Source organism: Dipodomys merriami, unplaced genomic scaffold (assembly GCF_024711535.1).
Source record: "Dipodomys merriami isolate MVZ:Mamm:240054 unplaced genomic scaffold, mDipMer1.0.p SCAF_45, whole genome shotgun sequence".
In the NCBI taxonomy this organism is placed as follows: Eukaryota; Metazoa; Chordata; class Mammalia; order Rodentia; family Heteromyidae; genus Dipodomys; species Dipodomys merriami.
In genome coordinates, this window is record NW_027206013.1 from 4631246 (window position 1) to 4658934 (window position 27689).

The 27689-nt window shown below is 48.2% G+C and overlaps 1 protein-coding gene across 1 annotated transcript; it reads left to right on the forward strand.

The window, feature by feature from the left end:
• Positions 1-1192: 1192 nt before the first annotated feature.
• Ggt5 (gamma-glutamyltransferase 5) lies at positions 1193-26970 on the forward strand. Its single transcript, XM_069994439.1, has 12 exons — positions 1193-1706; positions 13011-13141; positions 13364-13459; positions 14389-14584; positions 14949-15106; positions 15568-15714; positions 19007-19143; positions 19444-19634; positions 20003-20109; positions 20297-20415; positions 20544-20654; positions 26047-26970. Exons 1-12 carry the CDS (start codon positions 1534-1536, stop codon positions 26191-26193), a joined length of 1713 nt encoding a protein of 570 aa, XP_069850540.1. The 5' UTR covers positions 1193-1533; the 3' UTR covers positions 26194-26970.
• Positions 26971-27689: the final 719 nt, after the last annotated feature.

The following is a 27689-nucleotide window of genomic DNA, read 5'->3' on the forward strand; positions in this document are numbered from 1 at the left end:
CATGACACAAATCCTTCCCCCTAGGCCTTTGCCCATACTCTGTACCCTGACCTCTGCCTGATCAGAATAACTACAGAGATGTCCCCACCCCTAGCCCTGGCTGTTTTTGTCCTCTGAGGACTGTGAGTGGGTGGGCTGGCCTGCACCCAGGGATGCACTTTCATTCCTGATTGGCCAACGCCACTGCAGCCTGGGGGACAGCACCAGCCTACTTAAGACAAATATGACAACAGGCTTATGGGAAACAGTCTCTCTGACTCAGACTGACCAGGGAATCTGGCAAGGAGGGCCCAGTGTGATCTGGGCAGACACTCTCTAGCTCTGGGTCTCATTTCTTGGCTATACCAGGAGGTGGGCTATGACTCCATGTATGGCCTGCAAAGGTCAGTGCTGTGGTAGAAAGGAAGGCAGTATAGGGCTGTGACAACTGTTTCTAAGCTATTGCCCTTGGGTCCTGCATCGCATCAAGCTTGCTCGCTCCAGCTACACACAAGGCAGTGTCCCCAGGGAGGAGACATGGGGCCATGGTAGGAATAACTCTGAGACTGATGGTCACAAGGAACCAGCAGGGAGAGCCTGAGTGAGGGGAGGAGGCTTGGGAACCCAAACAGGGTAGCATTGCTCCCCAAGAAGTTCAAGAGTGTATCTTCAAGTCAGCAGGTCCCAGGGGGTAGGATGGTCCAATGGCACTGGATGCCACCGATTAGACACGTGGCCTGTCTGCATCCTGCCCCCTTTAAGGGCACCGGCAGCATGCTGGGCTCTGAGCCAGGTTGTGGCTGAGATAAGCTACAGGACTCTACCTTGGATCCTCCTTCAGCTTCTCTTCTGGGCCATATGAATGACAAGGCTGAGCTGCTGCTCATCTGAGAGTGGAGTTCTGCTCTGGGGTGGGAGGGGGGTTTGGCTCTCAGGGCCTGATCCAGGAAAGGGTGGGGTCACTCCCAACTTAGCCTTCTCTGTGTTTCTGGGAACCAGGGCAATGGTACAAGGGTCCCTGGGAGCCCTACATGAAAGCCCCTTGCCTCTGGTGCCATGGGGTGGACAGGAGGGCCAGAGGACCAACTGGTAGTGAAAGAGTTAACCCCAGCCACATTGCAAGGAAAAAAAACTTCCCCCAATAGACGCCCTGGCCTGCTGCCCCACCAGGCTGGGGCTAAAAACTAGAAGTTCAAGCTTGTGGGCAGATCTCTTTGCAGCACTGCACTTGAGGAGGGCAGGGGCTGCTGATATCCATCTGTCTGTCTGTAAATCCATCTGCTTGTCTGCCTGCTGTTTGTCTGTCAATCCATCTGTCTGACCTCCTTTCTTTTAAGCCCATCTCTGCACTAATGTCCATTGAACCTTCCTCTCTGTCCAGCTGTCTGGCTTAGACGTCAATCTATCTGTTTCTGCCTCCATCGATTTTTTCCATCTGTTCACTCATCAGTGAGTCTACCTGTGCAGCTTCTTGTCCATTTATCTGCCTGTCTGTCTGTCCAACCTCTGGCCTACCTGCCTACCTGCCTCCCCTCTTCTCCCAGGCCAGCAGCCATGGCTCAGTGCCACAGGGCCATCATCAGCCTGGTCTTGCTGGGGCTAGGGCTGGGGCTGGCCATTGTTGTGCTGGCTGTGGTTCTCGCTCACCATCCTCCTTCCTGTGGCCCCCAAGCCTTTGCCCATGCCGCTGTAGCTGCTGACTCCAAAGTCTGCTCGGACATTGGACGGTAAGAGTTGGGGGGGAACTGGTGGCCTTTGGCAGCTGGCTTCTCTTGGAGACTGTGTGCCTGTGGCGAGTGTGTGGGGAAAGGCACAGGAGGGTATATGCTGGCTCATGGAAGAAGGGCCGTGTGGATTTGAGCTCTAGCATCATCAGCAAGGAGGCAGCCCCAGGACCTTGCACAGGATGGGTGGCAGGTAAGTCCACAGAGCAGATAGGGAAACCCCATGGGGGCAATGGCAATGTTGCACTGGCAGTGTTTTGAGTCCATTCCTAGATTGAGGGCTCAAGAGATCCACTTGTACAACCAAGGTTGGACATAGAAACTCTAAAAGTGCTCTGTAGCTATATCCTTGTTCTGGCCAGCCTAACTCTGATGACCTGTAATGGACCTGTCAGCAAGGCCAGTTGGCCAAGGCTGGAGGCTTTTCCCAGGGGTATAGGCAAGGGGGTTCAGGGGATCTGTGTATGGGTGCTGGCCTGCGGGGTGCACACAGTACTGCCCAGGTTCCATTTCCCTTCAATCCCCCTGCTAATGCCACTTCCTTCATGGACTTTCCCCCATGTCACAGGGCCTGGACCTGTGACTGCTGTTTGGCAGGCCATAGCTGCCATTTCCTCACCTTCTTCCAGGAAACCTAGCCTGTGAAAAATCTCTCACTAGGAATTGGTGCTGTGGCTCAAGTGGTAGAGCGCTCGCCTTGAGCTGAAGAGCTGAGGGACAGCACCCAGGCCCAGAGTTCAAGCCCCACGACCCACAAAAAACAAAACAAAACAAAAAATCTCTCACTAGAGTGAAACACGGCAGAAAGCTCCTTCTGGACCCCCAATTCTCACTGGGTCCCCAGAAACATTCTGCTAACCAACTTGGTCTACTTCCCAGAATATCAGCTTTACAGGCTACGGTGAAGACTCGAGGTGGTTTGTAAACCCAAGGGTGGGTTCTGTAACAGAAGAGTGTGGCAGACCCTGGTCCATTCTGCTCAGGCAAAGCTGGGCAGAGAGGACTTCGGCCCCCTTCTTCCTGGTTTCAAGACATGCGTTCTTTTACTGTTTATTCATTTGTCCACCTTTTCATTCCTTCCTTCCTTCCTTCCCTTTCCCATCATTCCACCCTTCCTTCTTCCACTTGTTGCTGAGCTGGTCTTCTGAGATCTGTCTCTTTTAACTTGTTCTTGTGCCTACTTTTAGGATGGAAGTGGCTGTGAATGGCTACTCAGGGATGGGCAGGCAGCTGCTTCATCTCAAAATGTGTGTGTATATGTGTGTGTGCCAACACACACACACACACACACACACACACACACACACACACACACACACACACACACACACACACACACACACACACACACCAGTACTGGGGCTTGTACTCAGGGCCTAGCCACTATCCCTTAGCTTTTGTAGCTTTCTTGCTCAAGGCTGGCACCTACCACTTGAGCCACAGCTTCATTCCCAGCTTTTTTTGGTGGTTAATTGGAGAGATGAGTCTCATGAGCTTTCCTTACTGGGTTGGTTTTGAACCATGATCCTCAGATTTCAACCTTCAAGGATGATAGGAATGGGACTCTAGGAATGGGTCTGCTGCCACTAAATCTCTGAGCAGATTGGGTACTTGATGGGTTTCCTTGAGCCTGTCTGGGGGTCTGCTTTGTGCATGAGGCCAGTTTGAGGGTGGGGAGTAGTCTCTGCTTTGATCTACTCCCACACTGTTGGAATTCTTGCACTGTTCGTAAGTGATATGAAAGGGTGTGGTTTCTCTTCAATGTTTTGTCAAACAACTTTCTGCTTCCTGTTCCTGTTTTAAGAAGCCACAAGTAGGAGGAAGCTCCAACAGCCACTTGGAGTCTCCTAGATCAGGTGACCCTGGCTAGACTGAGGGGCCTCAGGAAGGTGCCTGGCTACTGGCCAACATCTTTCCCATAGGGGCCTTGACCCTGTTGCCTCCAACAAGTCCATGTTCCTTCCTTCCTGCTGTCCCCATCTCTCACCACCACATTTTCCTCCCAGGGTGGTCTGCTGCAGCCTGAGTCCCTGGATGAGCGTTCTTTTCATTTGGTCCAAGGCTTGGGAAGGGCTCCATGATGGTTAGCTAAGAAGTTTCCCAATGGCTAAGCCAGAAGCTTGGGCAGAAACCCTGATGTCTGGTGAGGCAGAGATGGCCCCTCAAAGGCTGCTGGACTCTCGAGTTTTCTAGTCGTGTTTGAGGCATGAGGCGTTCGAAAAGATACTCGCCCCACTGGGCCTGAGGGGCCGCCCCCAGCCTGCGAAGGTTGGTTCAGTGGTCGCCCATCTTCTTGATGAGCTTCACCTCTTCATCCAGGAAATGGTTCTCTAGGAAGAGATGGGGGTCTGTGTGAGCAGAACCCAAGGTATGAAGATCCAAAATGGCTTGGTTCAGGTTCTTCTCCAGGGCCAGGGCGGCTTCCGTGGCTTCCACGGTTTTGCCCCACTCATCCTGAGAAGGTTTCTGCACATCCTGGTTCTGTATCTTCAGGAGGCGCTGGGCGCCCACGCCCTCCAGAGCCACATGGTCATGATCAAAATAGTAGCCCAGAGAGAGGTAGATGTAGGAGGCCTGCAGATGTAAGTTGACCAGGTGGTTGATGGCAGCCTCCAACCTTGGTGGAGTAATTCTGACGAATCTGGGAGGTCATGGCTGGTCGTGGACACAGAGCTAACCACAGAAAAACACGGTGTTGGTTGGTCTTGGAAGCAAGCAACAGGCGAGAAGATCAGGGTCAGAGGTGGTGAGTGGAGAGGTAGCTGGTGGTGGAAAGGAGGAGTCCCCGGGTCTGTTCTGTCCAAACACTGTTGAAGCAAGACACAGATCCACGGGACTGACGCGCGCTTCTGCTCATTCGTCTTTTTTTGTATTGTACTCAAGGCTGGTGCTCTACCACTCGAGCCACACCTCTGCTTCTGGCTTCTTGGAGGCTAATTGGAGATGAATGTCTTACAGACTTTTCTACTTGGGCTGGCTTTAGCCTTGATCCTCAGGTCTCTGCTTTCTGAGTAACTAGAAAGCCACTGGCATAGGCTGGGAAGGTGGCTCAGTGGTAGAGTTCTTGCCTTGCATGCATGAGGCCCTGGGTTCAATTCCTCAGCACCACATAAGCAGATGTGGCTCAAGTGGTAGAGCATTATCCTTGACCTGAAGAGCTGAAAATCTCCCAGGCCTAAAGTTCAAGATCCACGGCCAACAAGAACAAAAAAATGCCACTGGCACCCAATGAAGGTTCAACTTCTAAGAGGACTTCTGGAGTTTCAAGGCTAGGGGGATCTTTTCCATATTGTGAGCTTCATCTGCTGTGGCTTCTCAGAGATTCTTGCTCTTCTAGTGGATGGGCTTGCTTCTCCATTAGTTGTGGAGATGGGCGGGAAGGGATGGTAGGGGAAAAGCAAAGGAGGAAGCAACAATGCTTGATAAGAAATGTACTCATGGAAGTGGTGCTGTGGCTCAAGCGTAGAGCGCTGGCCTTGAGCTGAAGAGCACAGGGACAGCACCCAAGCCCAGAGTTCAAGCCCCACGACCGACAAAAAAAAAAAAAAAAAAGTAATCATTACCTTGCTCATGTGATTGTAACCCCTCTGTACAGCATTTTCACAATAAAAAAATTATTAAAAAAATGAAGCCAGGGGCTGGGAAGGTGGCTCAGTGGTAGAGCGCTTGCCTTGCATGCATGAGGCCCTGGGTTTGATTCCTCAGCACCACATAAGCAAAAAGAAAAAAGCCGGAAGTGGCGCTGTGGCTCAAGTGGTAGAGCGCTAGCCTTGAGCTGAAGAGCTGAAGGACAGCGCCCAGGCCCAGAGTTCAGGCCCCAAGACCGGACCCAAAAAAAAAAAAAAAATGAAGCCAGGCGCAGGTGGCTCATGCCTATAATCCTAGCTACTCAGGAGGTTGAGATCTGAGGATCAAGGTTCAAAGCCAGCCTGGGCAGGAAAGTCCATGAGACTCTTATTTCCAATAAACCACTAGAAAACCTGAAGTGGCGCTGTGACTCAAGTGGTAGAGGCTGGCCTTGAGCTGAAGAGCTGAGGGATAATGCCCAAGCCCAGAGTTCAAGCCCACCACCGACATAAGAAAGAAAGAAAGAAAGAAAGAAAGAAAGAAAGAAAGAAAGAAAGAAAGAAAGAAAAGAAAGAAAGGAAGGAAGGAAGGAAGGAAGAAAGAAAGAAAGAAAGAAAGAAAGAAAGAAAGAAAGAAAGAAAGAAAAGATCGCAGTGAGCCAGGCATAGGTGTTGATCATTCCTGTAATTCTAGCTACTTGGGAGGCTGAGCTCTGAGGATCACAGTTCAAAGTCAGTCTGGGCAGGAAAGTCCGTGAGACTCTTATTTCCAATAAACTGAGGTACCAGGCTGAAGACCACCCCCAAAGACCACCAGGGAGCCGTCGCTGATGTAAATGCACAAGAGTCGTTTATTACAGCTCAAGCCGGACTCACAAACCTTCCCTGACACAGTAGGTCAGAAATTGTGAGTCCCAATCTATTGTTCAGCAGGGTTTTTATAGGGTTTTTAGGGACTTCTATGTGCCATTGAAACACCTAACAAATCATATCACACCGCGGGAAAATAAAATAATTCTAAAGATGATTAGCATAACCAGTGGTGGGAACAGACCAGGTACTGGGGATTGGCTGGTTCATGGAGTTGATGCTCTTCAAAATGATTGGTTAAAGCAGATAGTCTGAGCTGCGACCGAGTGGTCTTTAACTTGCAGGAACATCTGGAACTTTTGGTTTTTCCTGTTATATGCTGATTAGCTGTAGTTAGTGGAACTCACCGTAAAGAGGCTTGTTCCTGGAATTTGGGCTTAAGGGGATCAAGGGGAATTGCTGACACATTTCCTGGACAAAATGGAATCCAAACCTAAAGTTGCTATATTTTGTTCAGGCTTCAGAAAACCACTCAGAAAACCAGAAGTGACCCTGTGGCTCAAGTGGTAGAGTGCTCACCTTGAGCTGAAGAGCTGAGGGACAGCACCCAGGCCCAGAGTTCAAGCCCCACAACTGACAAAAAAAAAGAAAGAAAGAAAGAAAAGAAAAGAAAGAATGAAAGAAAGAACAAAAGGAAGAAAGAAAAGAAAGAAAGAAAGAAAGAAAGAAAGAAAGAAAGAAAGAAAGAAAGAAAGAAAGAAAGAAAGGAAGGAAGGAAGGAAGGAAGGAAGGAAGGAAGGAAGGAAGGAAGGAAAGAAAGGAAGGATCACAGTGGGTGGGCTCGGCTACCACTGGTATATGATTCTTCTGCTGTGGCTGCTGTTGCTCTTGCAGGGGTAGAAAGTTGCCAGAGCTATGGGTGGAATCAGAGATCCTAGAGCCTTCTATCCCTCTTCTCAGGAACTTCAATCTTTGCCCTGTCCCTGAACTTGGCCCATGAAGGCCAAAGCTTTTACACAAGCAAGTGAGTAAGACTCAGGAGTGATGGTCTTCCACGAGGCCTCTAATGAGAAAACCTTTAAGGATTGTAGTCTGGGCTGGCACGGGTGAGGGTATGATCGTATGTAAGTGTGTGTGTGGTGGCAGGAGTGGGGGGTGGGTGCAACTGAATACCCAGAGGCTGGGATTTGTCTGCTCCTCTATATTCATCTGGAGTGCCTGTGGTCCACAGGGGAGAGCAGGGACAGTGGACAAATTGCCACCTCAGTCTCCTCATCTGTGAAGTGGGGCTCAAGTGGGCACTTTCTTTGTAGGATGGCTGAGGGCATACCAAGCCCAGCAAGGCATGGGGCACGCTGCACTTGACGGAAATGCTCCCTCAACAGCCAGCACTCTAATGATCTATTCTGTGACTGGGTCTGGATAAGGGACTGGGGGGGTGGGGGGAGGGGGGTTAGGGTGTAGTCCCTAGTTCCCTGCTGCCAGGGCCATAACTTTTCATCTCAGTCCTTCCCCTTCCTGTGGGGCTGGGACCCTTGTGGCTTTTTATGCTGTGGGTCAGCTCACTAGGAAATGACTGTATTTCCTGTTCTCTGGGACAGCACTATTTACATGTGTGAAAATATGTGCCTGTGAACACACATGTCTGAGTAGGTATGTGGCCACAGTGATGGTGATGGAAGTCTCCTGACTTTTTGACAACTACATTAGAGATCTGTAAATTCTCCTGCTGACCAGAAATACCCACATTTCACAGTTCCTCAGGCTCAGGGAGTTGAGATGCCTGCCTGGAACCAGGCAGAGGGTGAATCCAACCATGAGTGCTGTGTGGTACATATCTTTCTCTGTCTACAGCACATCATACCCGTGTTCGTCTTATATCAAATACATGAGGGGGAGGTTATGGCTCAGTGATAGAACACTTGCCAAGAGATCCTGGGTTCCATCCAGCAAGAGAAAGAGAGAGAGAAAGAGAGAGAGGGAGACAGAGACAGAGACAGAGAGAGACAGAGAGAGACAGAGAGACAGACAGAGACAGAGAGACAGAGAGACAGAGACAGAGACAGAGACAGAGACACAGAGACAGAGACAGAGACAGACAGAGAGAGAGAGAAAGAGAGAGAGAGAGAGAGAGAAAGAGAGAGAGAGAGAGAGAGAGAGAGAGAGAGAAGAGTAGAGTATACTGGGGGCTTGAACTCAGACTTCACATTCTTGCTTAGCGTTTCCTGCTCAAGGCTGACACCTTACCACTTGAGCCACACCTCCATTTTATGTCTTTTTATGGGTTCATTGGAGATAAAGTTTTAGAGACTTTCCTGCTTAGACTGACTTTGAACTGAGATCCTCAGACCTCAACCTCCTGAGTAGTTATAATTATACTCATGCAACATGGACACCCAGGAAATAATGATATTTTAGCATCTACAATCTGGAACCTAGGCCTGCTTGTTGCCACGTAGGATGCCTTTGCTGCTTGGTTGTTTCTATGCAGAGAGGCAGAACAAGCAAATCTTTAGGAAACACCATGCTTCATACTGACAGTTCCTACCTCCCACTCCCCGCCCCAACAGGGCTGGTTTCCCATCTTTCTCTAGCCTGTATTTATAAATTCTTTTCCCATGTGACAAAGTCCCCCCCAAATGTCAGTGTATTTACTTTCCTGTCCTATCCAAAAATACTCATAAAAGGGTTTTGGAATTGCTTCAATAACAATATTATTACAGTTCCACTTCCTTATTACTAACAATAAATCTACTAGGTGAAGTTTGAGATATCCTGTTTTACAAGAGAGTTTTATTTTATTTTTGTCTTTAGCATAGATCCCACGAAATATGTACAATTAATTAAATGATTTTTCTGGTAGGTTGGTGTTTTTATTTTTTTTTTTTTATTTTTTTTGGGGGTCCAGTCATGAGGCCTAAACTCTGGCCTGGGCGCTGTCCCTCAGCTCTTCAGCTCAAGGCTAGCGCTCTACCACTTGAGCCACAGCGCCCCTTCCGGCTTTTTTCTTTTTGTTTATGTGGTGCTGAGGAATTGAACCCAGGGCCTCAGAGGCATGCAAGGCAAGCGCTCTACCACTGAGCCATCTTCCCAGTCCAGGTTGATGTTTTTAGCTTAATATACTATTAGCTTGTTTTTTTTCAGTATGTTTTCATTTTAGGATCTTATTTTCTCATTATTTGTTTGCTTGTTATTGTGCTGGTACAGGGGCTGAAACTCAGGGTCTGAGATTTTGTGTTCAAGGCTAATACTCTACTACTTGAGCTACAGCTCCACTTCTGGCTTTTTTTTTTTTTCTTTTTTTTGGCCAGTCCTCAGGCTTGAATTCAGGGCCTGGGTGCTGTCCCCGAGCTTCTTTTGCTCAAGGTTAGCACTATACACTTGAGCCATAGCTCACGTCCAGCTTTTTCGGTTTATGTGGTACTAAGGAATTGAACCCAGGGCTTCATGCATACTAGGCAAGCACTCTACCACTAAGCTACCTTCCCAGCCACTTATGGATTTTTTGACAATTAAATGGACTCTCCAGCCTGGATTGGCTTCAAACCATGATCCTCAGATCTCAGCCTCCAACTTGCTTTTATTTTATTTTATTTTTTAATAAAAAAGGTATAGGGGCTGGGAAGGTGGCTCAGTGGTAGAGCGCTTGCCTTGCATGCCTGAGGCCCTGGGTTCGATTCCTCAGAACCACATAAGCAAAAAGAAAAAAGCCGGAAGTGGTGTTGTGGCTCAAGTGGTAGAGCACTAGCCTTGAGCTGAAGAGCTGAGGGACAGCACCCAGGCCCAGAGTTCAGGCCCCATGACTGGACCCTCCCAAAAAAACAAACAAAACAATAAAAAAGGTATATTTGGCTGGGAAGGTGGCTCAGTGGTAGAGTGCTTGCCTTGCATGCATGAGGCCCTAGGTTCGATTCCTCAGTAACACATAAGCAGAAGAAGCCAAAGTGGCACTGTAGCTCAAGTGGTAGAGTGCTCGCCTTGAGCTAAAGAGCTAAGGGACAGTGCCCAGGCCCAGAGTTCAGGCCCCCAGACTGGCAAAAAAAAAAAAAAAAAAAAACCCTCCCCCACAGTATAACCCTGCTTTCACTATATTTGATGTCGGTATAATTTGTGGAGGAGAAGGGGAAAAACAAGTCGTTTAAGGATACAGGTGGACCCGTTGCAACAATGAGAAGTACAAGTTGTCATGTCGAAAACGAACTTTACAACTTTGGTTGGGGGAGGGGGGTAAGGATTGGTGGAGGGCCGGGGGCGTGGGGGGGGGGGGAGAACGGGAGGCTGGGAAGGGATGTGAAGGGTAAACAAAGGAGGAGGCTGCAATGCTTGGTAAGAAATGTACGCATTATCTTGCCCAGTAATTGTAACCCCTCTGTACAGTATGTTCACAATAAAATAATAATAATCATTTTTTAAAAAGGCATACGTAAAAGTGCCGCTCCCAGTTAGACGTTAATAAGATATACTTAAAAGTCTCACTGTTGCCAGCACCACAGGCTCATGCCTGTAATTATAGCTACTTAGGAGGCTGAGATATGAAGATTGAAGTTTAAAGCCAGCCTGAGCAAGAAAATCCATTAGCCGGAAAATAATACAAAAATAGAGCTGTGACTCAAGGGGTAGAGCAACAGCCTTGAGCAAAAAAGCTAAGAAGCCGGGCGCTGGTGGCTCACACCTGTAATCCTAGCTACTCAGGAGGCTGAGATCTGAGGATCATGATTCAAAGCCAGCCTGGGCAGGAAAATTCGTGAGACTCTTATCGCCAATAACCCCCCCTCCCCTCTAGAAAACTGGAAGTGGTGCTGTGGCTCAAATGGTAGAGCGCTGGCCTTCAGCTGAAGAGCACAAGGACAGCGCCCAAGCCCAGAGTTGAAGCTCCACGACAAAAAAAAAAAAAAGCTAAGAGAAAGTGCCCAACAAGTACACTACCCCCCTACCAGCGAGAGGTGGGAGGAAGATTCTTATTCATATTTATATGTAATTTACTCCATTTCTAATCACTATTTTAAGGGAAATTATGTGTGTTTGTAATTTTCTCCTTGATGTTTCTTTTTTAAAAAAATTCCTTCTTTCCTACTTGTTTTTCCTTCCTTTCTTCCTTCCTTCCTCCCTCCCTCCCTTCCTTTCTCCTCCTCCTCTTTTCTTCTTCTTCCTCTTCATCTTCTTCCTCCTTCTCTTCTCCTTGATATAAGATCTATATGTAGCCCAGGCTGACCTGTTGGTTAGCTCAGCTTCTGAGATGCCCACTCCCCCTCTCTGAAGTACTGAGTTTTTTTGTTGGTTTTTTTTTTGGATCGGTCATGGGGCTTGAACCCTGGGCCTGAGTGCTGTCCCTCAGCTCTTCAGCTCAAGGCGAACACTCTACTACTTGAGCTACAGTGCCACTTCTGGTTTTCTGAGTGCTTATTGGAGATAAGAGTTTCACAGACTTTCCTGCCCGGGCTGGCTTTGAACTGTGATCCTCAGATCTCAGCCTCCTGAGTAGCCCAGCATTTCCCTTACTGTAAAAACATCATGTCCTCATCTCTGGTCTTTTTCAGATCTACTAAGGAGTAAGCTCTGGGTCTAATTTTGCTTCTTTGAAGGCAATCTGTCTTTCTTCCCCTTCCCCACTACTCCCCAGACCAGGGCTTGAACTCAGGTCTGTCACTATCCCTCAGTTTCCTCACTCATGGCTGGTGCTCTGCCACTTCAGCCATGCCTCTAGCTTAGTGTTTTGAATTGAAGATAGAATCTTTTGGACTTTTCTACCTTAGCCACCTCCCATACTTCAATCTTCTGGTCTTGGTTTCCTTACTGGGTTTGTTGATGGTGTTTTATTTTTAAATTTGTAATTATGCCTGATCATATAGAGTTTTGTTCCTACAGCTGGCTTACTGTCCCCCTTTCCCATTTTAAGATTCCGTGTCTTTATGTGGCACATGATAGGAATACAGAAGTCAGAATCTGGGGAGGGCTGGCATTTGGGATGGACTGATCAAGCTGTAGGAACTGAGCTGAGGGAGTTGCTGGGGTCAAGGGTTCTATGAGAGGAGAACAAGGTACTCAGGGCCACTCCTTCAAATCTTATTTCCTCATTGATAACAAGGCCTTAAATACTGGCTTTTGGGAGGGGTATAGGGAGGTTTCTGAGTATTAGGGAAGAGGCAGCCCCAGGTGAGCTATGCAGGGTTGTTGTCCTAAGGACAGGATTGCTGCACCCCAGGCTAGCTGACCAAAGCTTTGGATCTGAAGGACCTGCCCTTCCTAAAGGGGCTAGAAGCCCAGTCCTAGGGCCTGGAGGCAGGTCAGTTTCCAGGAGTCATGAGTGACTGCCTTTTAAAGGGTTTGAAACCAGTAAAGATGGGGAGTGGAGTCCCAGAAGAAACAGTAAGGGGGTGATCCAGGCCAGGTTCTACCAGTTACAAATGAGCCTTTGCTGGGGCTGGGAAAGTGGCTCAGTGGTAGAGCGCTTGCCTTGCATGCCTGAGGCTCTGGGTTGGATTCCTCAGCACCACATAAGCAAAAAGAAAAAAAGCTGGAAGTGGTGCTGTGGCTCAAGTGGTAGAGCGCTAGCCTTGAGCTGAAGAGCTGAGGGACAGCGCCCAGGCCCAGAGTTCAGGCCCCACGACCGGACACCCCCCCAAAAAAACCCAAAAAACAAAAAACAAATGAGCCTTTGCTGTCAGGAGCTCTTAGAAACCATGTTCGCAGAAGCTCTTTACAAACTGAGAAGAGTGATGTAAATGACATTATAGTAAACCCACTAAACAGCTGGACTTGAAGAAGAGGCTGCCCAGTCTGTTTTCTGACTTAAACTGGGGTTTTCCGGCAGCAAACAGGCCACCCATTCACCTGTCATGACTTCCCAGTGAATGCTATCTACGTGAGCCCAGATGCAGAGGCTGTGGGAGGGCAGGCAAACCACCGACCTTGTTTGTGCCTTGTCTCCTAGAGCCATCCTCCAGCAGCGAGGCTCACCTGTGGATGCTGCAATCGCAGCCCTGGTCTGCACCGGTGTTGTCAACCCCCAGAGCATGGGCCTGGGCGGAGGGGTCATCTTCACAGTCTACAATGCAACAACAGGTGGGCCCATGTTCTCCTCCATGGGGAGGGCCAGCTTGTCCCAAACCACTGAGTAACCCTTCCTATGCCCCTTCCTGCGACACGGAGGCCTCCTTGTCTGCCTCTTTCACCTCAGGTTGAAAGCCCTGCAAGTGTGAGCACACCGAGAAAAGCTGAGATCTAGGACAGTCTAAGACTGTCTGACAGAACCATGACCACCCTCTTGCTCTACCCTCACTCCAGGAAAGGTAGAGGTCATCAACGCCAGAGAGACAGTACCTGCCAAGCACAACCGGGACCTGCTGGACCAGTGTGGAAAGGCCCTGCCATTGGGCACAGGTGCGCTCTCAGAGGGTCTTCTACCCACCCTGCTAAGCCATTGTGGATGGCTAACAGGGCCGTATGCCTTCTGGACAGGCTATGATACCTTGTCATGGGGGATGGAAGTTGGAGACCTGGAGTCAGGAGAGTGTTTCTCGGGGTGTGCGTGAGGGATCTGTCTGAATAAGGAGGGGTATTCCCAGGAGAGGGCCAGGCTGAGGAATGTTCTGGGTGTTCAGTGGAAATAGGTTTTTGAGACAGAGCTTAGCTGCAGACTTTTTAATATGGACTATGTGTAGAAGTGTCTTCTCTGTCAGACACTGGAGGTTCATGCCTATAGTCTTCGCTACTTGGTAGGCTGAGATCTGAGGATTGTGGTTCAAAGCCACCCCAGGCAGGAAAATCCATGAGATTCTTTTTTTTTTTTTTTTGTCGGTCGTGGGGCTTGAACTCTGGGCCTGGGCGCTGTCCCTCAGCTCTTCAGCTCAAGGCTAGCACTCTACCACTTGAGCTACAGCGCCACTTCCAGTTTTCTGGTGGTTTATTGGAGATAGGAGTCTCACGGTCTCTCCTGCCCAGGCTGGCTTTGAACCGCGATCCTCAGATCTCAGCCTCCTGAATAGCTAGGATTACAGGCGTGAGCCACCAGCGCCTGGCATCCATGAGATTCTTATCTCCAATGAACCACCAAAGCAAGAAGTAGAGCTGTGGCTCAAGTGGTAGAGTGCTAGCCTTCAACAACAAAGCTAAGTGACAGTGCCCAGCCTCTGAGTTCAAGCCCCAGTCCAGTACCTTGTCCTGTGGAGCTACAGAAGGTCTGTACCTGGGTTCCAAAAGCTTTCTCTGGCTGACATGCTGAGGAGGACAGGAGACGGGCAGAGAGAAAAGTAGGAAGCTCTTGACCAGCTTGGAAGCCACAGAGCTGAGGGCAGGGGTATTCTATACAGGAGTTCAGTGGATCGGGGTTCCTGGGGAGCTCCGTGGCTATGCTGAGGCCCACCGCCGCTATGGCCGCCTGCCCTGGGCACAACTGTTCGAGCCCACCATCACACTGCTCCGAGGGGGCTACCGTATGCCCTCTATCCTCAGCAAGTTCCTGAACAGCACCTTTCTGAGGCCTTCTTTGTATGCATCTACCCTGAGGTAAGCAGTGGTGGTCCCGGGTTCAAGACCATCTTCTATCTGAGCCCAGCCAGGTCTCAGCTCTGCCTCAGTTCTGCCTTGAACTGGAGGTGTCAGGGACCATAAGGCCTGGTCAGGGCTTTTCTGTCTCAGATTGAAACCTAGCTTCAGATAGATCAGGCCATGAAGAGTTTATTGCTAAGTAATGGTGCCTTGTGCCCTGTTCTTAAGAGAATCTTTCCCATTGTTTTTCATCTTAAGTGCCTCAGGCTCCTAAGCCAGGGCTGTTCCCCAAGAAAAGTCCCAAAGATCCCACTAGATCACTGGCAGAAGGGCTGCCCTGTGGACCCTTTCTTACTCTGAGATTGCTTCCCTGTTCCCCCAGGCAGCTCTTCTTCAATGGGACAGAAATCCTGAGGCCTCAGGACCCATTCCCATGGCCTGCTCTGGCCACCACACTGGAGACTGTGGCCACGGAGGGTGCAGAGGCCTTCTACACAGGGAGACTGGGCCAGATGCTGATAGAGGACATTGCCAAGGAAGGTTGGCTACCCTGACATTCTAATATCTGTCCTGAACACAAATTCTGGGTGCTGGGAGTTGAATGTGAGGTCTTCCCCAAGCCCTGATAGAGTGCCTGCTGCTCCCAGGGCAGAGGCCAGGGAGAGGCCAGTGTCCAGCCAAGTCCCTGTTGGCTTCAGGGGCTTCTGTGGTCTAGGACTTCAAAGGGCAAGGCCCTCTCAAGGCCAGCAGAAGGCAGTTCCACATCATTATGCAGGCCTAGGAAACTGAGTTTGTACACATTCTTCTTCCTCTCCCCTTCTTCACATCTTCTTCGGATCTACCCGCCCCATTCCACTGCTCACAGACCCATCACTTCACCAGGTCTACAATGGCTAAGGGCCAAGAGGACCACCCCCCTCCAGTGTCCTGGGGCCAATGTTAATCCTTCTTTTGCCTTACTTTTGACATCTGTACCTGGATCTCTCTCCTGTTCAACTCAGGAAGCCAACTGACGCTCCAGGACCTAGCTGCATTCCAGCCTGAAGTGGTAGATGCCCTGGAGATGTCCCTGGGAAACTATACCCTGTACTCACCACCACCACCTGGAGGGGGCGCCATTCTCAGCTTTATCCTCAATGTGCTCAGGGGTAAAATCTTAGAGCTCCTTTCCTGGGAACCTGACCTCCCAGCCCAACCATAGCCAGGCAGAGTGATTTAATCAGTTTTCATCATTATTAAAAAAAAACCAAAACCCTGATGTGGCTACTTATAAAGAAAAGGAAGGGGGGCTGGGAAGGTGGCTCAGTGGTAGAGCGCTTGCCTTGCATGCATGAGGCCCTGGGTTCGATTCCTCAGTACCACATAAGCAAAAAGAAAAAAGCCGGAAGTAGTGCTGTGGCTCAAGTGGTAGAGCGCTAGCCTTGAGCTGAAGAGCTGAGGGATAGCCCCCAGGCCCAGAGTTCAAGCCCCATGACCGGACCCTCCCCCAAAAAAAACTTAAAAAAGAAAAAGAGTTTTTGTTTGTTTGCGTGTGTGTGTGTGTGTGTGTGTGTGTGTCTGTGTGTCTGTGTGTGTGTGTGTGTGTGTGTGTGGTACTGGGGCTTGAGGTTAGGACCTTGGGCTTTTTCATTCAAGGCTGGTGCTCTGCCACTTGAGCCATACCTCTGCTTCAAGGAAAGGAGTTCTATTTCATGCGTTTTGGAGATTCAAGGGCATTGCATTTGCTTTGGCTCATTGGCTCTGTTCTGATAAGGGACACATGATAAGTGGTGATGGTAGACCACAATGATGAAAACTTGTGTCTGAGTAAGTGGTCATATCTCAAGCCAAGTAGCTGTGAGAGCTGGGTAGGGTTCAACCTGCTCTTTTCATAACAACTTAAAAAAAAAAAACAAAACTGGTCCTGGGGTTCGAACTCAGGGCCAGGGTACTGGCTCTGAGTTTCTTTTGCTCAAGATTAGCACTCTTCCACTTGAGCCACAACATCACTTCTGGCTTTTTCTGAGTAGTTTTTGTTTTTGTTTTTGTTTTTTTAATTAGAGAGAAGAGTCTCACAGACTTTCCTGCCCAGGCTGGCTTCAAACTGTGATCCTCAGATTGCAGCCTCCTGAGTAGCTAGGATTACAGACGTGAGCCATCAGCATCTGGAAATAACCCTCTTTTGAGAACTACTAAGGTACCTCACATAAGCCACCTTCTAGCCTCCAGCAACCTAAGTACCTCCCACCAGCCCCTACTTCTTAAAGACCATTTCCCAATGCAGCAATTAGAGGACTAAGCCTTCAATCACAATGGAACACTAGGAGATACCCAAAACACATCCCAACCATAGCAGGTGCCACTGTTTTTTCTGCTCAGTATCACATTCTCAGAGAAAGCCAGAAGTGGCACTGTGGCTCAAATGTCAGAGTACTACCCTTGAGCAAAAAGAAGCTCAGGAACAGTGCCAGGCCCTGAGTTCAAGCCTCAGGACTGGCAAAAAAAAGAAAAAAAAAGAAAAAAAAGAAAAGAAAGGAAAAGAAAAAGTACTATAGATACCAGTCAGGATGGTATGTTCTAGAGCTGCTGTAGAGGACTGGTAGTTGAGGTTTTGTTGGAAGAACTGACATCCTCCTCCCTAGTAGGTACAAAGGCAGGGCACAGGAACAGGCAGACTCTTCAGATGAATGAGCTTCCTATATGAGGTCTGCACTTAGGCCTGGGGCGAAAACCCAGGATATCATAGCCTGAAGGGGGCTTCCTAGGTCTGGGGCTGCCTTAGGCTGGCTGCATTAGTGTCTGGTGGATACTATAAATTATCATGACCATACAACAACTCTGTATTACTGTACAGTACTGGAAATTGCACATCACATTGTTCATGGGGCCACATTCCCTCTAGGGGTTCCAGGGAAATACCTGTTCTTTGTCTCTTCCAGCTTCTTTGGCTGATCAATCTAATTTCTGCCTCTGCAGCCTTACAATAGTGTTTATCTGCAGGGGACACATTCCAAGACCCTAATTGGATGGATATATATATATATATATATATATATATATATATATATTATGTTCTTACACATACACATACACACTCACACTCACACACACCTATGATGAATTTTAATTTATGAAATAAGCATAATAAGAATTACCAATAATAATCAAGTACGCTTTCGCTTAAAAGGAAGCACTTTACGGCTTCTCTTTGATTTATTCAAATTGTCATCATCAAGCTGAGTGTCAGTGGCTCGTACGTATAAATCCTAGCTACTCAGAAGGTTGAGATCTGAGGATCACAGCTTGATGCTAGTCCAGACAGGGGAGTCCATGAGACTCTTATCTCCAATTAACCACCAAAAATCTGGTAGTGGCGCTGTGACTAAAGTGGTAGAGCCCTAGCCTTTAGCCAAAAAGCTAAAGGATAACAACACTCAGGCTCTGAGTTTAAATCCCAGTTTGAACTCATACCCACCCCACCCCCAAATCCCACAAATTGCCAGCTTCATTACTTGTATTAGCTTTCCATTACTGTAACAAATGCTTGTGATAAATCTGCTTATGAAGACAAAAGATTTATTTTGGCTCACAGTTTAAGAGGGTTTCAATCCATTCTTGGTTGGTTCATTGCTTTGGGGCTGTGGTGTGGTATGGTAAGGTGGTACACATCACAGAAGCCTGCAGTCAAGAAAGCGACTCATCTTATGGCAGCTAGAAAGTAAAAGAGGAAGAAGAAGAAGTTGTGTTCCATAAACCCCTTCTGGGCCACGCGCCCAATAACCCAAAGCCTCCCCACTAGGTTCCACCTCTTAATGGCTCCACTGCTTCCTCAGAACACTAAGCTGAGGACCAAGGTTTTAACACACAGATCTTTGGAGACTTTCCAGAGCACTATTCTTGTCCTGTGGAGCCATTGTTCATTGAAATAGGTCTTACTTTAGTATAAGTAACCTACTGAGATGAACACTGATCTAATCATTTGGATGGTAGGCCAGTAGGTAAGGACTGACAGGCAGGCAGGCAGCGTATACAGTGTAGATACACTAGACATAGGGATGATTCATATCCCTGGTAAGATGGAGCTGAACAGCATGAGTTTTCATCCCACTACTCAATTTTTATTTAATATTTCCAGACTGGGATTAGGTCACTGAAACTGGGGAAAATAAAACTACAGATAAGAAGGAACCGTTGTATTGGCTCCTCATTTCCTCAATGTCTGATTTATAACAATACACATGAATCATACCTAGGGCCCAGCTGCATATCCAGGATAATCACCTCTCTCAATCCTTAATTTGACTTATTTTACTATGGAAGCTAATCCTGACTCTTGTACTGTTTAAAGTATAGTCACAGAGTCTGGGAGTTAGAACATGACTAAATCTTTCTGTGGAGGGGAAGTCAACATTTGTTCCACCACACAGGATGACCCCCATCTATTCTCCACTTCCTTCCCAGGGTTCAACTTCTCTGCAGAATCGGTGGCCCAGCCTGAAGGGAAAGTGAACATGTATCACCACCTCGTGGAGACACTCAAGTTTGCAGGAGGTCAGAGGTGGCGGCTGTGGGACCCTCGCAGCCACCCAATGGTCCAGGTGAGGCTCCTGGAGTCATTTGGGAATCCTCTTCCCTGTCCCAAGGCTCAGAAGGAAGTAGGGAAGGGTCAGGCATGGCAGAGGAAGGATGGAGAGATTTCTATGTGGTTTTTGGAAGGAACTGTTTAATAGTGGCCCTGGGGACTCTGGAATGACAGGTCTGGGCATAGCCTGAACTCAAGGAAGTCTCTCTAAGATAGACTGGAAAGAGTGCCCAAGGAAACTGAGTTCAACCTACCCTCTGCTCTGAGGACCCTACCTGGCACTTCACTGACCCTGCTGCCTGCCCACCCACCCCAGAATGCCTCCCAAGATTTGCTGGAGGAAGCTCTGGCCCAGCACATCCGCCAGCAGATCGATGACCATGGGGACCATCAGCTCAGCTATTACAACCTGGCTGGAGCCTGGGGCCTGAGGATGGGCACCTCCCACGTGTCTGTGCTAGGAGAGGATGGTAGCGCTGTGGCTGCCACCAGCACCATCAACACACCGTGAGTGGGGCCCAGGGGCAGAAAGAAAGGACCCTCTTGTTTGCTCCTAGGATCTAAACCCCCTTTGTCTCCAGCTTGGTCTACACTTCTGGCCTCCCCTAGCCCCAGGGAAGCTGCACCTTGCTTTTTCTCTTCTCTTTTTTCCTGTCTGATAAAAGGAATCTCACACCCAAGACATCTCTGGCTAAAACAAGGCTATTGCTGGGGGGTGGGGAGGAGACACAAAGGGATCTTAGAGGGGGCCTCTGATTGGTGCTAGGCTTCTGCCTGCCGGTGGCCAGCTGTAACACAGACCATCCTGAGAGGTTGGCACTGGGTTCGAGAGAACCAAAGCTCCAAGCTCCAGGCTCGATCTCCCCTGGCTGCAGCTTTGGAGCAATGGTGTACTCACCACGGACTGGCATTCTCCTCAACAATGAACTGCTGGATCTATGTTGGAGACAGCAGCCAGGACTCAAGGTCACCCCACTACCTGGTAAGAGCAAGGTCGCTGGCTCAGCTTCTATAAGCAACCCTCTCTGGGGGGAGAGGAGGAAGGTGGGTGGCTATGCTGACCACTGGGTGGATTTCCCTGCTTTTTACAAGCCACTGACTCAGCAATGAGTGCAGACAGGGTTGGTGCTGCTCCCAGAGTTTGTGCGTGGTGCCCGTTGGGCTCTCAGTTCCAGGTGAGAGGCCACCATCATCCATGGTACCCTCCATCTTGGTCAACGAAGCCCAGAGATCAAAGCTGATTATTGGTGGGGCTGGGGGAGAGCTCATCATCTCTGCGGTGGTGCAGGTAAGTCCGAGGGTTCTTGCACAGAGCCCTCCCTTGTCTGAGAGGCCTTGTTGGGTGGGGTTGGGACCGTTCGTGTGGAGTTATGGGTGCCCCTCCATTCCTGCATCCTCTTCTCCCCTCTGTCCCAGGCCATCATGAACAAGCTGTGGCTTGGCTTTGATCTGGCAGAAGCCATTGCAGCCCCTATCCTGCATGTCAACAGCAAGGGTCATGTGGAATATGAGCCTGAATTCAGCCAGGTGAGACCAGTGTCTGAATCACCCCACACCCAAGTCCTTGCTGCTCATAGGCCTCCACTTCTTGGGAGGAGCTCAGTTTCTGGGTATCCCAGGCAAGGGTACCTATGAGGGTTCATAAGAAGTGTATGGAAGGCAACTGGCCTCTCCCAAGGCCTCCAGGGCAGGCTGCAGGCTATTATTACTTGTGCTTCTCCCAGGCTAAAGAACTCCACCACTTGAGCCACAGTGCCACTTCTGGTTTTCTGGTGGTTAATTGGAGACAAGAATCTCACGGGCTTTCTTGCCTGGGCTGGCTTTGAGCTGTGATCCTCAGATTTCAGCCTCCTGCGTAGCTAGGATTACTGATGTGAACCATGGCACCCAGCTTGGGATTTTTTTTTTCTGGTGAACTCTGGCCTGGGTGCTGTCCCTAAGCTCTTCAGCTCAAAGCTAGAGATATACCACTTGAGCCCAGTGCCACTTCCGGTTTCTGGTGGTTAATTGGAGATAAGAGTCTCCTGAACTTTTCCTGCCAGAACTGCGATCCTCAGATCTCAGCCTCCTGAGTAGCTAGGATTACAGGCGTGAGCCTGGCTTGGGATTTGGTTTTTGAGTATACAGAGTTTGTTAGTATTAGATCCTACTTTTCTTTTCTTTTTTTAGATCCTCCATCAAAATCCATAATGTAGAACTAGTGGCTGAATTCTCTTGGCCGGTCCTCCCTCCTCCACAGGTGGAAGTCAGCTTCCTTGGAACTTTAAGACTGGTGGATGCTCTTTGCTAGGATCCAATTAAAGACTAGCAGTTTTTTAGCTGGGCACCGGTGACTCACGCCTGTAATCCTAGCTACTCAGGAGGCTGAGATCTGAGGATCATGGTTCAAAGCCAGCCTGGGCAGGAAAGACCGTGAGACTCTTATCTCCAATAAACCACTAGAGAACCACTAGAAAACCAAAAGTGGCGCTGTGGCTCAAGTGGTAGAGTACTCACCTTGAGCTGAAGAGCTAAGCAATAATGCCCAAGCCCAGAGTTGAAGCCCCAAGACCGGGGAGGGGGGAGGGGCGGGGGGAGGGAGAGGGGGCGGGGGGAAGACTAGCAGTTTTTTGAGATTGCAAGTTTTATGCCTAGAGTCACTTTAACTAGCTGAGGATTTTATTTTATTTTATTATTATTATTATTATTTTTTTGGGTCTGGTCGTGGAGCCTGAACTCTGGGCCTGGGCGCTGTCCCTCAGCTCTTCAGCTCAAGGCTAGCACTCTACCACTTGAGCCACAGCACCACTTCCGGCTTTTTTCTTTTTGCTTATGTGGTGCTGAGGAATCGAACCCAGAGCCTCATTCATGCAAGGCAAGCGCTCTACCACTGAGCCACCTTCCCAGCCCCTAACTAGCTGAGGATTAAGGTTCTCAAGACTTCTTATCTTAGAACTCTGGAGACCATAGACTGAAGAGTCACTAGTCTCAGGGGCTATCTATCCAGAGATGGTCCTCAGCTCATGGCGATTTGACTTTAGGAGTTTTCAATTTTATAATTGTATGAAAGTCATACATAGGTTGTGGGTGTTTCTCAGAGATATAGTGCTTGCCTCGCCTACAGAAGACCATGGGTTCCATCTCCAACACTATAAAAGAAAAGAATAGGACTGGGGATGTGGCTTAGTGGTAAAGTGCTTGCCTAGCATGCATGAAGTCCTGGGTTTGATTCTACAATACCACATAAACAGAAAAAGCCTGAAGTGGTACTGTGGCTCTCAAGTGGTAAAGTACTAACCTTGAGCAAAAGAAGCTGAGACTGTGTCCAGACCCTGAGTTCAAACCCCAGGACTAGCCAAAAAATAAAAACAACAAGGCTTTGTAGTAGATGTTTTGACTAAAGTAGGTGTTCTCAGCATAATGAAGGTAGGCTAAGGTAAACTCTCATGTTTGGAAGGTTAAGTGTATTAGATGCATTTTTTGTTGCCTTTTTTTTTTTTGGTCAGTTGTGGGACTTGAACTCTGGACCTGAGCACTGTCCTCAGATCTTCAGTTCAAGGCTAGCGCTCTACCACTTGAGTCACAGCACCACTTCCAACTTTTCCCGTTTATGTGGTGCTGAGAAATTGAACCCAGGGCCTCATGCATGCAAGGCAAGCACTCTATCACAGAGCCACCTTCCCAGCCCATAGATGCTTTTTGACTTAGGATTTTATTTTAATTTTTATAGTACTGGGATTGGAATTCATGGCCTTGTTTTTATTAGGCTGATACTCTACCACTTGAGTTATGCCTCCAGTCCTCTTTTTTTCACTGGTTATTTGTACATATGTGTATTGATACCATACTTATGTTTTCTCACTCCTTCAGCTTTCTTGCTAATGTCTGGCACTCTACCACTTGAACCATACCTCTAGCCTAGCTTTTGTATTTTTAATTTTATTTTTTATTAAGGAATTTACAAAGAGATTTGAATTCCATAAATCAGGTTACAAGAATAATGCATCTTGATTAAGGCTAATGTTATTGAACATGTAGTCTCAGACTTTTTTTTTGTGTGTGTGTGTGCAGGTCCTGAGGTTTGAACTTAGGGCCCAAGTGTTAAGCTTTTTTGCTCAAGGCTAGTGCTCTACCGCTTGAACCACAGCTTAACTTCTGAATTTTGGTTATTTATTGGAGATAATTAAGAGTCTCATATTGGCTTTGAACCATGATCCTCAGATCTCAGTTTCCTGACTAGCTGGGATTACAGACATGAGCCACTGGTGCCTCGTATCACAGATTTCTGCTCAAACTGGCTTGAAACCACAATTCTCCAGGTCCCAGCCTCTGAGTAACTAGGATTACAGACAGGAGCCACCCTGTCTTTTACTGGTTATTTTTGAGATAGGGTCTTGCTTCTATCATTTCTGGGTCACAGGTGCATGCCGCTATGCCCAGCTTCCCACTTTGGAGATGGAGTCTCATGGATTTTTTCTGCCCAGGCAGGCCTGGAACTGTGATCCTCTCAGTCTCAGCCTCCTGTCTAGCTTGGGATAATAGGTCACTGTACCCAACTATGAGTTGAGAAGGACTTGGGATGGCTTCAAACCACAGTCCTCCCAATCTCAGCCTCCCAAGTAGCTAGGATGACAAACATGAGCCACCATGTCCAGTTTGACTTAGGATATTTTCAATTTATGATGAGTTTATTGGACATGCTCACACTGTAAATCAAGAAGCAACTGCAGGGGCTGGGAAGGTGGCTCAGTGGTAGAGTGCTTGCTTCACAGGCATGAGGCCCTGAGTTCCATTCTTCAGTACCACATAAGCAGAAAAAGCCAGAAGTGGCACTGTGGCTCAAGTGGTAGAGTGCTAGCTTGAGCTAAAGAGCTGAAGGACAGCGCCATGGCCCAGAGTTTAGGCCCTCACTGGAAAAACAAACAAACCAAAAAAAACCCAACTGCAGTGCCTGAGAACCTTGCTTGGTATTTGGTCCTTAACACCAAGGACCTCAGCCTGTTGGCCCAAACTCGAGTGAATTCTGAAGTGTCCCTCCCTGTGTAGATCTCTCTTGGTGACCTTGAATGCTCTCCCAGGGCACTAGGCTCCCAGAAACTCATTTCTAGAAGATCCAGAATCCAGAGAGCATCCTTTTAAGTCCTTTCTCCTTGATCATTGGCCAGCAGTCCTTACTCTGCAAACATTAATTCTCAAAGACTGGTACTCCAGTCTCTTCTACTCTGAGAATTTGAAAAATGAGTCTGGGAACTAAGATTAATGGAACCTAGTGGTCAAGTGTAAAATATGCAGACCCTGGGGGATTTCTATGGAGAAAATCCTAAACCTTACATCGGAGATCCTTTTTTTGGGGGGGGGGGCGCTGTCCCTCAGCTCCTCAGCTCAAGGCTAGCGCTCTACCACTTGAGCCACAGCACCACTTCCGGCTTTTTTATTTCTGCTTATGTGGGGCTGAGGAATCGAACCCAGGATCTCATGCATGCAAGGCAAACGCTCTACCACTGAGCTACCTTCCCAGCCCTACATTGGAGATCTTGAGTCTGTCAGGACTTTCATTGACAAAGCATGTGTGGACTGAGGCAAGGGAGGCAGTTTGGCTACTACATTCTAAGGAACAGAACCTCTGAGGGCTGAAAAATCTAGCTTTTGTTTCAGCCTTCAGGTTTAAGGATGTTGGGCAATCTGTATCTTTACTTAGAACTAAGATTACAGGGTTCCAATGACCTGGCTCTGTTGGCAGCTCAGATGACCTGATATATGTACCTTATGGCTTTGGATCAGAGGCACTGGTCCTGAGAACTACCTTCATCTCTCGAATTTGGGGTATTGATTAAGCGAAGTTCTTGATCCATCCATCCAAACTGAAACCTGGAAGCATGGGACTGAGGAAGCACAGGACTAGGACTTTTGCCCATTTACAAATTGAGACTTGTGGGGGCCATACTCTAAGACAAAGTATTTAATATTTTAGAAACAAGCAACCTCAGGGCTGAAGACCTTCCTTAGTCTCTAACTGCTTCTAAGTTCACAGATTGGGTGCCTTAGATCTGATCTACTAGGGCTCTAGGCACTGAGTGTCTTTTATTCTGGGATGACTTGTGCCTTTAGTATGGGATTCTAGGGGTCTGTAGCTTTGGATTCTTCTAGATGAGTCTGCAAGCCATAAACTTTCAAGGCTCCATGACCCAAGGAATCTTCTATATTCTGGAATATCTGAGATCTCGAGTCTTCTCATCTGTGTGTAGAGAACACAAGCCTTATACAGTGCCACAGTCCATAAACCTGGATATCTCAAACCCAGAACTCTGTCCTCCTCAATATCCCAGGGGTCCCTGGTCACAGAGATCCTTGAGGCAAGGCTAGAGATCTCAAGTGGGACAGTTTCTGGTGTATGGAGGATATAGGATACAAAGGCCCAATCTCAGCTTTCTAGAAGGCTTTACTTCAACAGACTCCTAATCAGGACCCTTTCAGTCTGAAGCCCTTTAAAGCTAGATCCTCCATTGAAGGCCTCTAGAACCCTACATATTTGTTCTCAGAGGTCCTAGTGAATTGGACCCAGGGTAGAAATTAATCCGTTTTTTAAAAAGACATTAATCTCTTATGTTGAATTGAAACTCCTTTGTACAACTATTTAAAGTTAGTAAAATAAATAAAATAAACAACAAAAAAGACATTAATCACAATGTCAAACTGATTAACAGCCTCCTCACATAGTCCCTGCTGCTCCTTTTTTTTTTATCTTTTGGATTTTTTTTTCAAGCTATTGATTATGTCATAGAAATTCATGCCCTGAAAACCATCCAGCCCTGTTCCGGGTCCTCAGCCCCTCCCCACTGTCCAGTCCCACCTTGCAGGTCCATTTCTTTCAATCCAGACATCTCTCTTATGGAAAGAAATTGACCACTCTCCATGTGAACCTTCCTTCTCTACTCTCCAGGAGGTACAGAAGGGGCTCGAAGACCGTGGCCAGAAACGGACCCCACGGCTCTTTTTCCTGAATGTGGTCCAAGCCATATCTCAGGAGGGACCCTGTGTGTACGCAGCATCTGATCTGAGGAAGGATGGAGAGGCTGCGGGCTATTAAGAGGACAGCCTGGTCCACAGCCAGATACGGCTTCTTCTCTCTGGCAGTCCTGTGCCCCAGCTGGACAAAACCATGGGAGCAAGAGTTCCAATGGGACCCCAGGCTATGGAGTCAACCAGGCAGCCGGATGACGATGGGGCTTTGTTCCTAATCCCTCCTGTAGCCCTGCTGTGACTACTCAGCCTTCTCTTGGCCTCTTGCTCAGCTGAGCTGTGTACCTGCCAGACGAAAATTAAAGAGGAGCAAGACTCTGAGTTGATTTGATGGCTGAAGAGGGCAGGCTCAGTGGGGCACACACAGCATGCTTCTAACATACTGCATGGGGGTGGGGAACTGCGGCTCAGAGGAAGTCTGGGTGTCACCCCTGGATAGAGGTAAGCACGCCACTCCTACTTCACTCCAGCCAGTGTTCTGGGGAGCTCAGTAACATGCCTGTTTCCACTCATTCCCCCATCGCCCATGAGCCTTTCTCTGGATCTTGTTATCAGGAAAAGACTGGAAAAGCTAGACCTGAGATCCCTCTCTCCAGGTTCCAATGCCACATATTTGTTGTTGTTGTTGTTGTTGGTTGTAGAGCTTGCTTGAACTTGGGTTTGGGCGATATCCCTCAGCTCTTCAGCTCAAGGCCAGTGCTCTACCACTTGAGCCACAGCACCACTTCCAGTTTTCTGGTGGTTTATTGGAGATAAGAGTCTCACAGAATGTATGCATTATCCTGCCAATGTAATTGTAACCCCTCTGTACAGTATGTTCTCAAATAAAATTAAAAAAAAAAAAAAAAAGAGTCTCACAGACTTTCCTGCCCGGGCTGGCTTTGAACCTTGATCCTCAGATCTCAGCCTCCTGAGTAGCTAGGATTACAGGCATGAGCCACCAGCACCCAGCTCCCACATATTCTTGAGATCAGGCTTTTCAGCCTTGGTAATATTTACATTTGGAATGAAATGATTTGTGTGTGTGTGTGTGTGTGTGTGTGTGTGTGTGTGTGTGTGTGTGTGTGTGTGTGTGTGTGTGTGTGTGTGTGTGTGTGTGTGTGTGTGTGTGTGTGTGTGTGTGTGTGTGTGTGTGTGTGTGTAGTAGGAATTGAATTCAGCATCTCATTTTGCTAGGCACTCTACCACCTGAGCCACAGCTCTTAACTTTTTATGCTTTTTAGTTAAGTTTTCAGATAGGAACTTGCCCTTTAGCCTTAAACTACAGTTTTTTTTCTATTTCCTGAGTAGTTGGGATTATAGGCATGAGTCACCACACCAAACCCTCTGGAAACAATTTCGGGGGGGGGGGCTCTCCCTCTAGTCCGAGCAGCAGAATCCCTAGTCTCTGCATGTGCAACATCACCCTCTTTCACACACACACACACACACACACACACACACACACACACACACACACACACACACACACACACGAGCTTAACAACCCAAACTGTCTCAGAACAGTGCCATGTCATTGTTAGTTGAGAAATTCTTCTTTAGACCAATGAGAAACTTCCATGA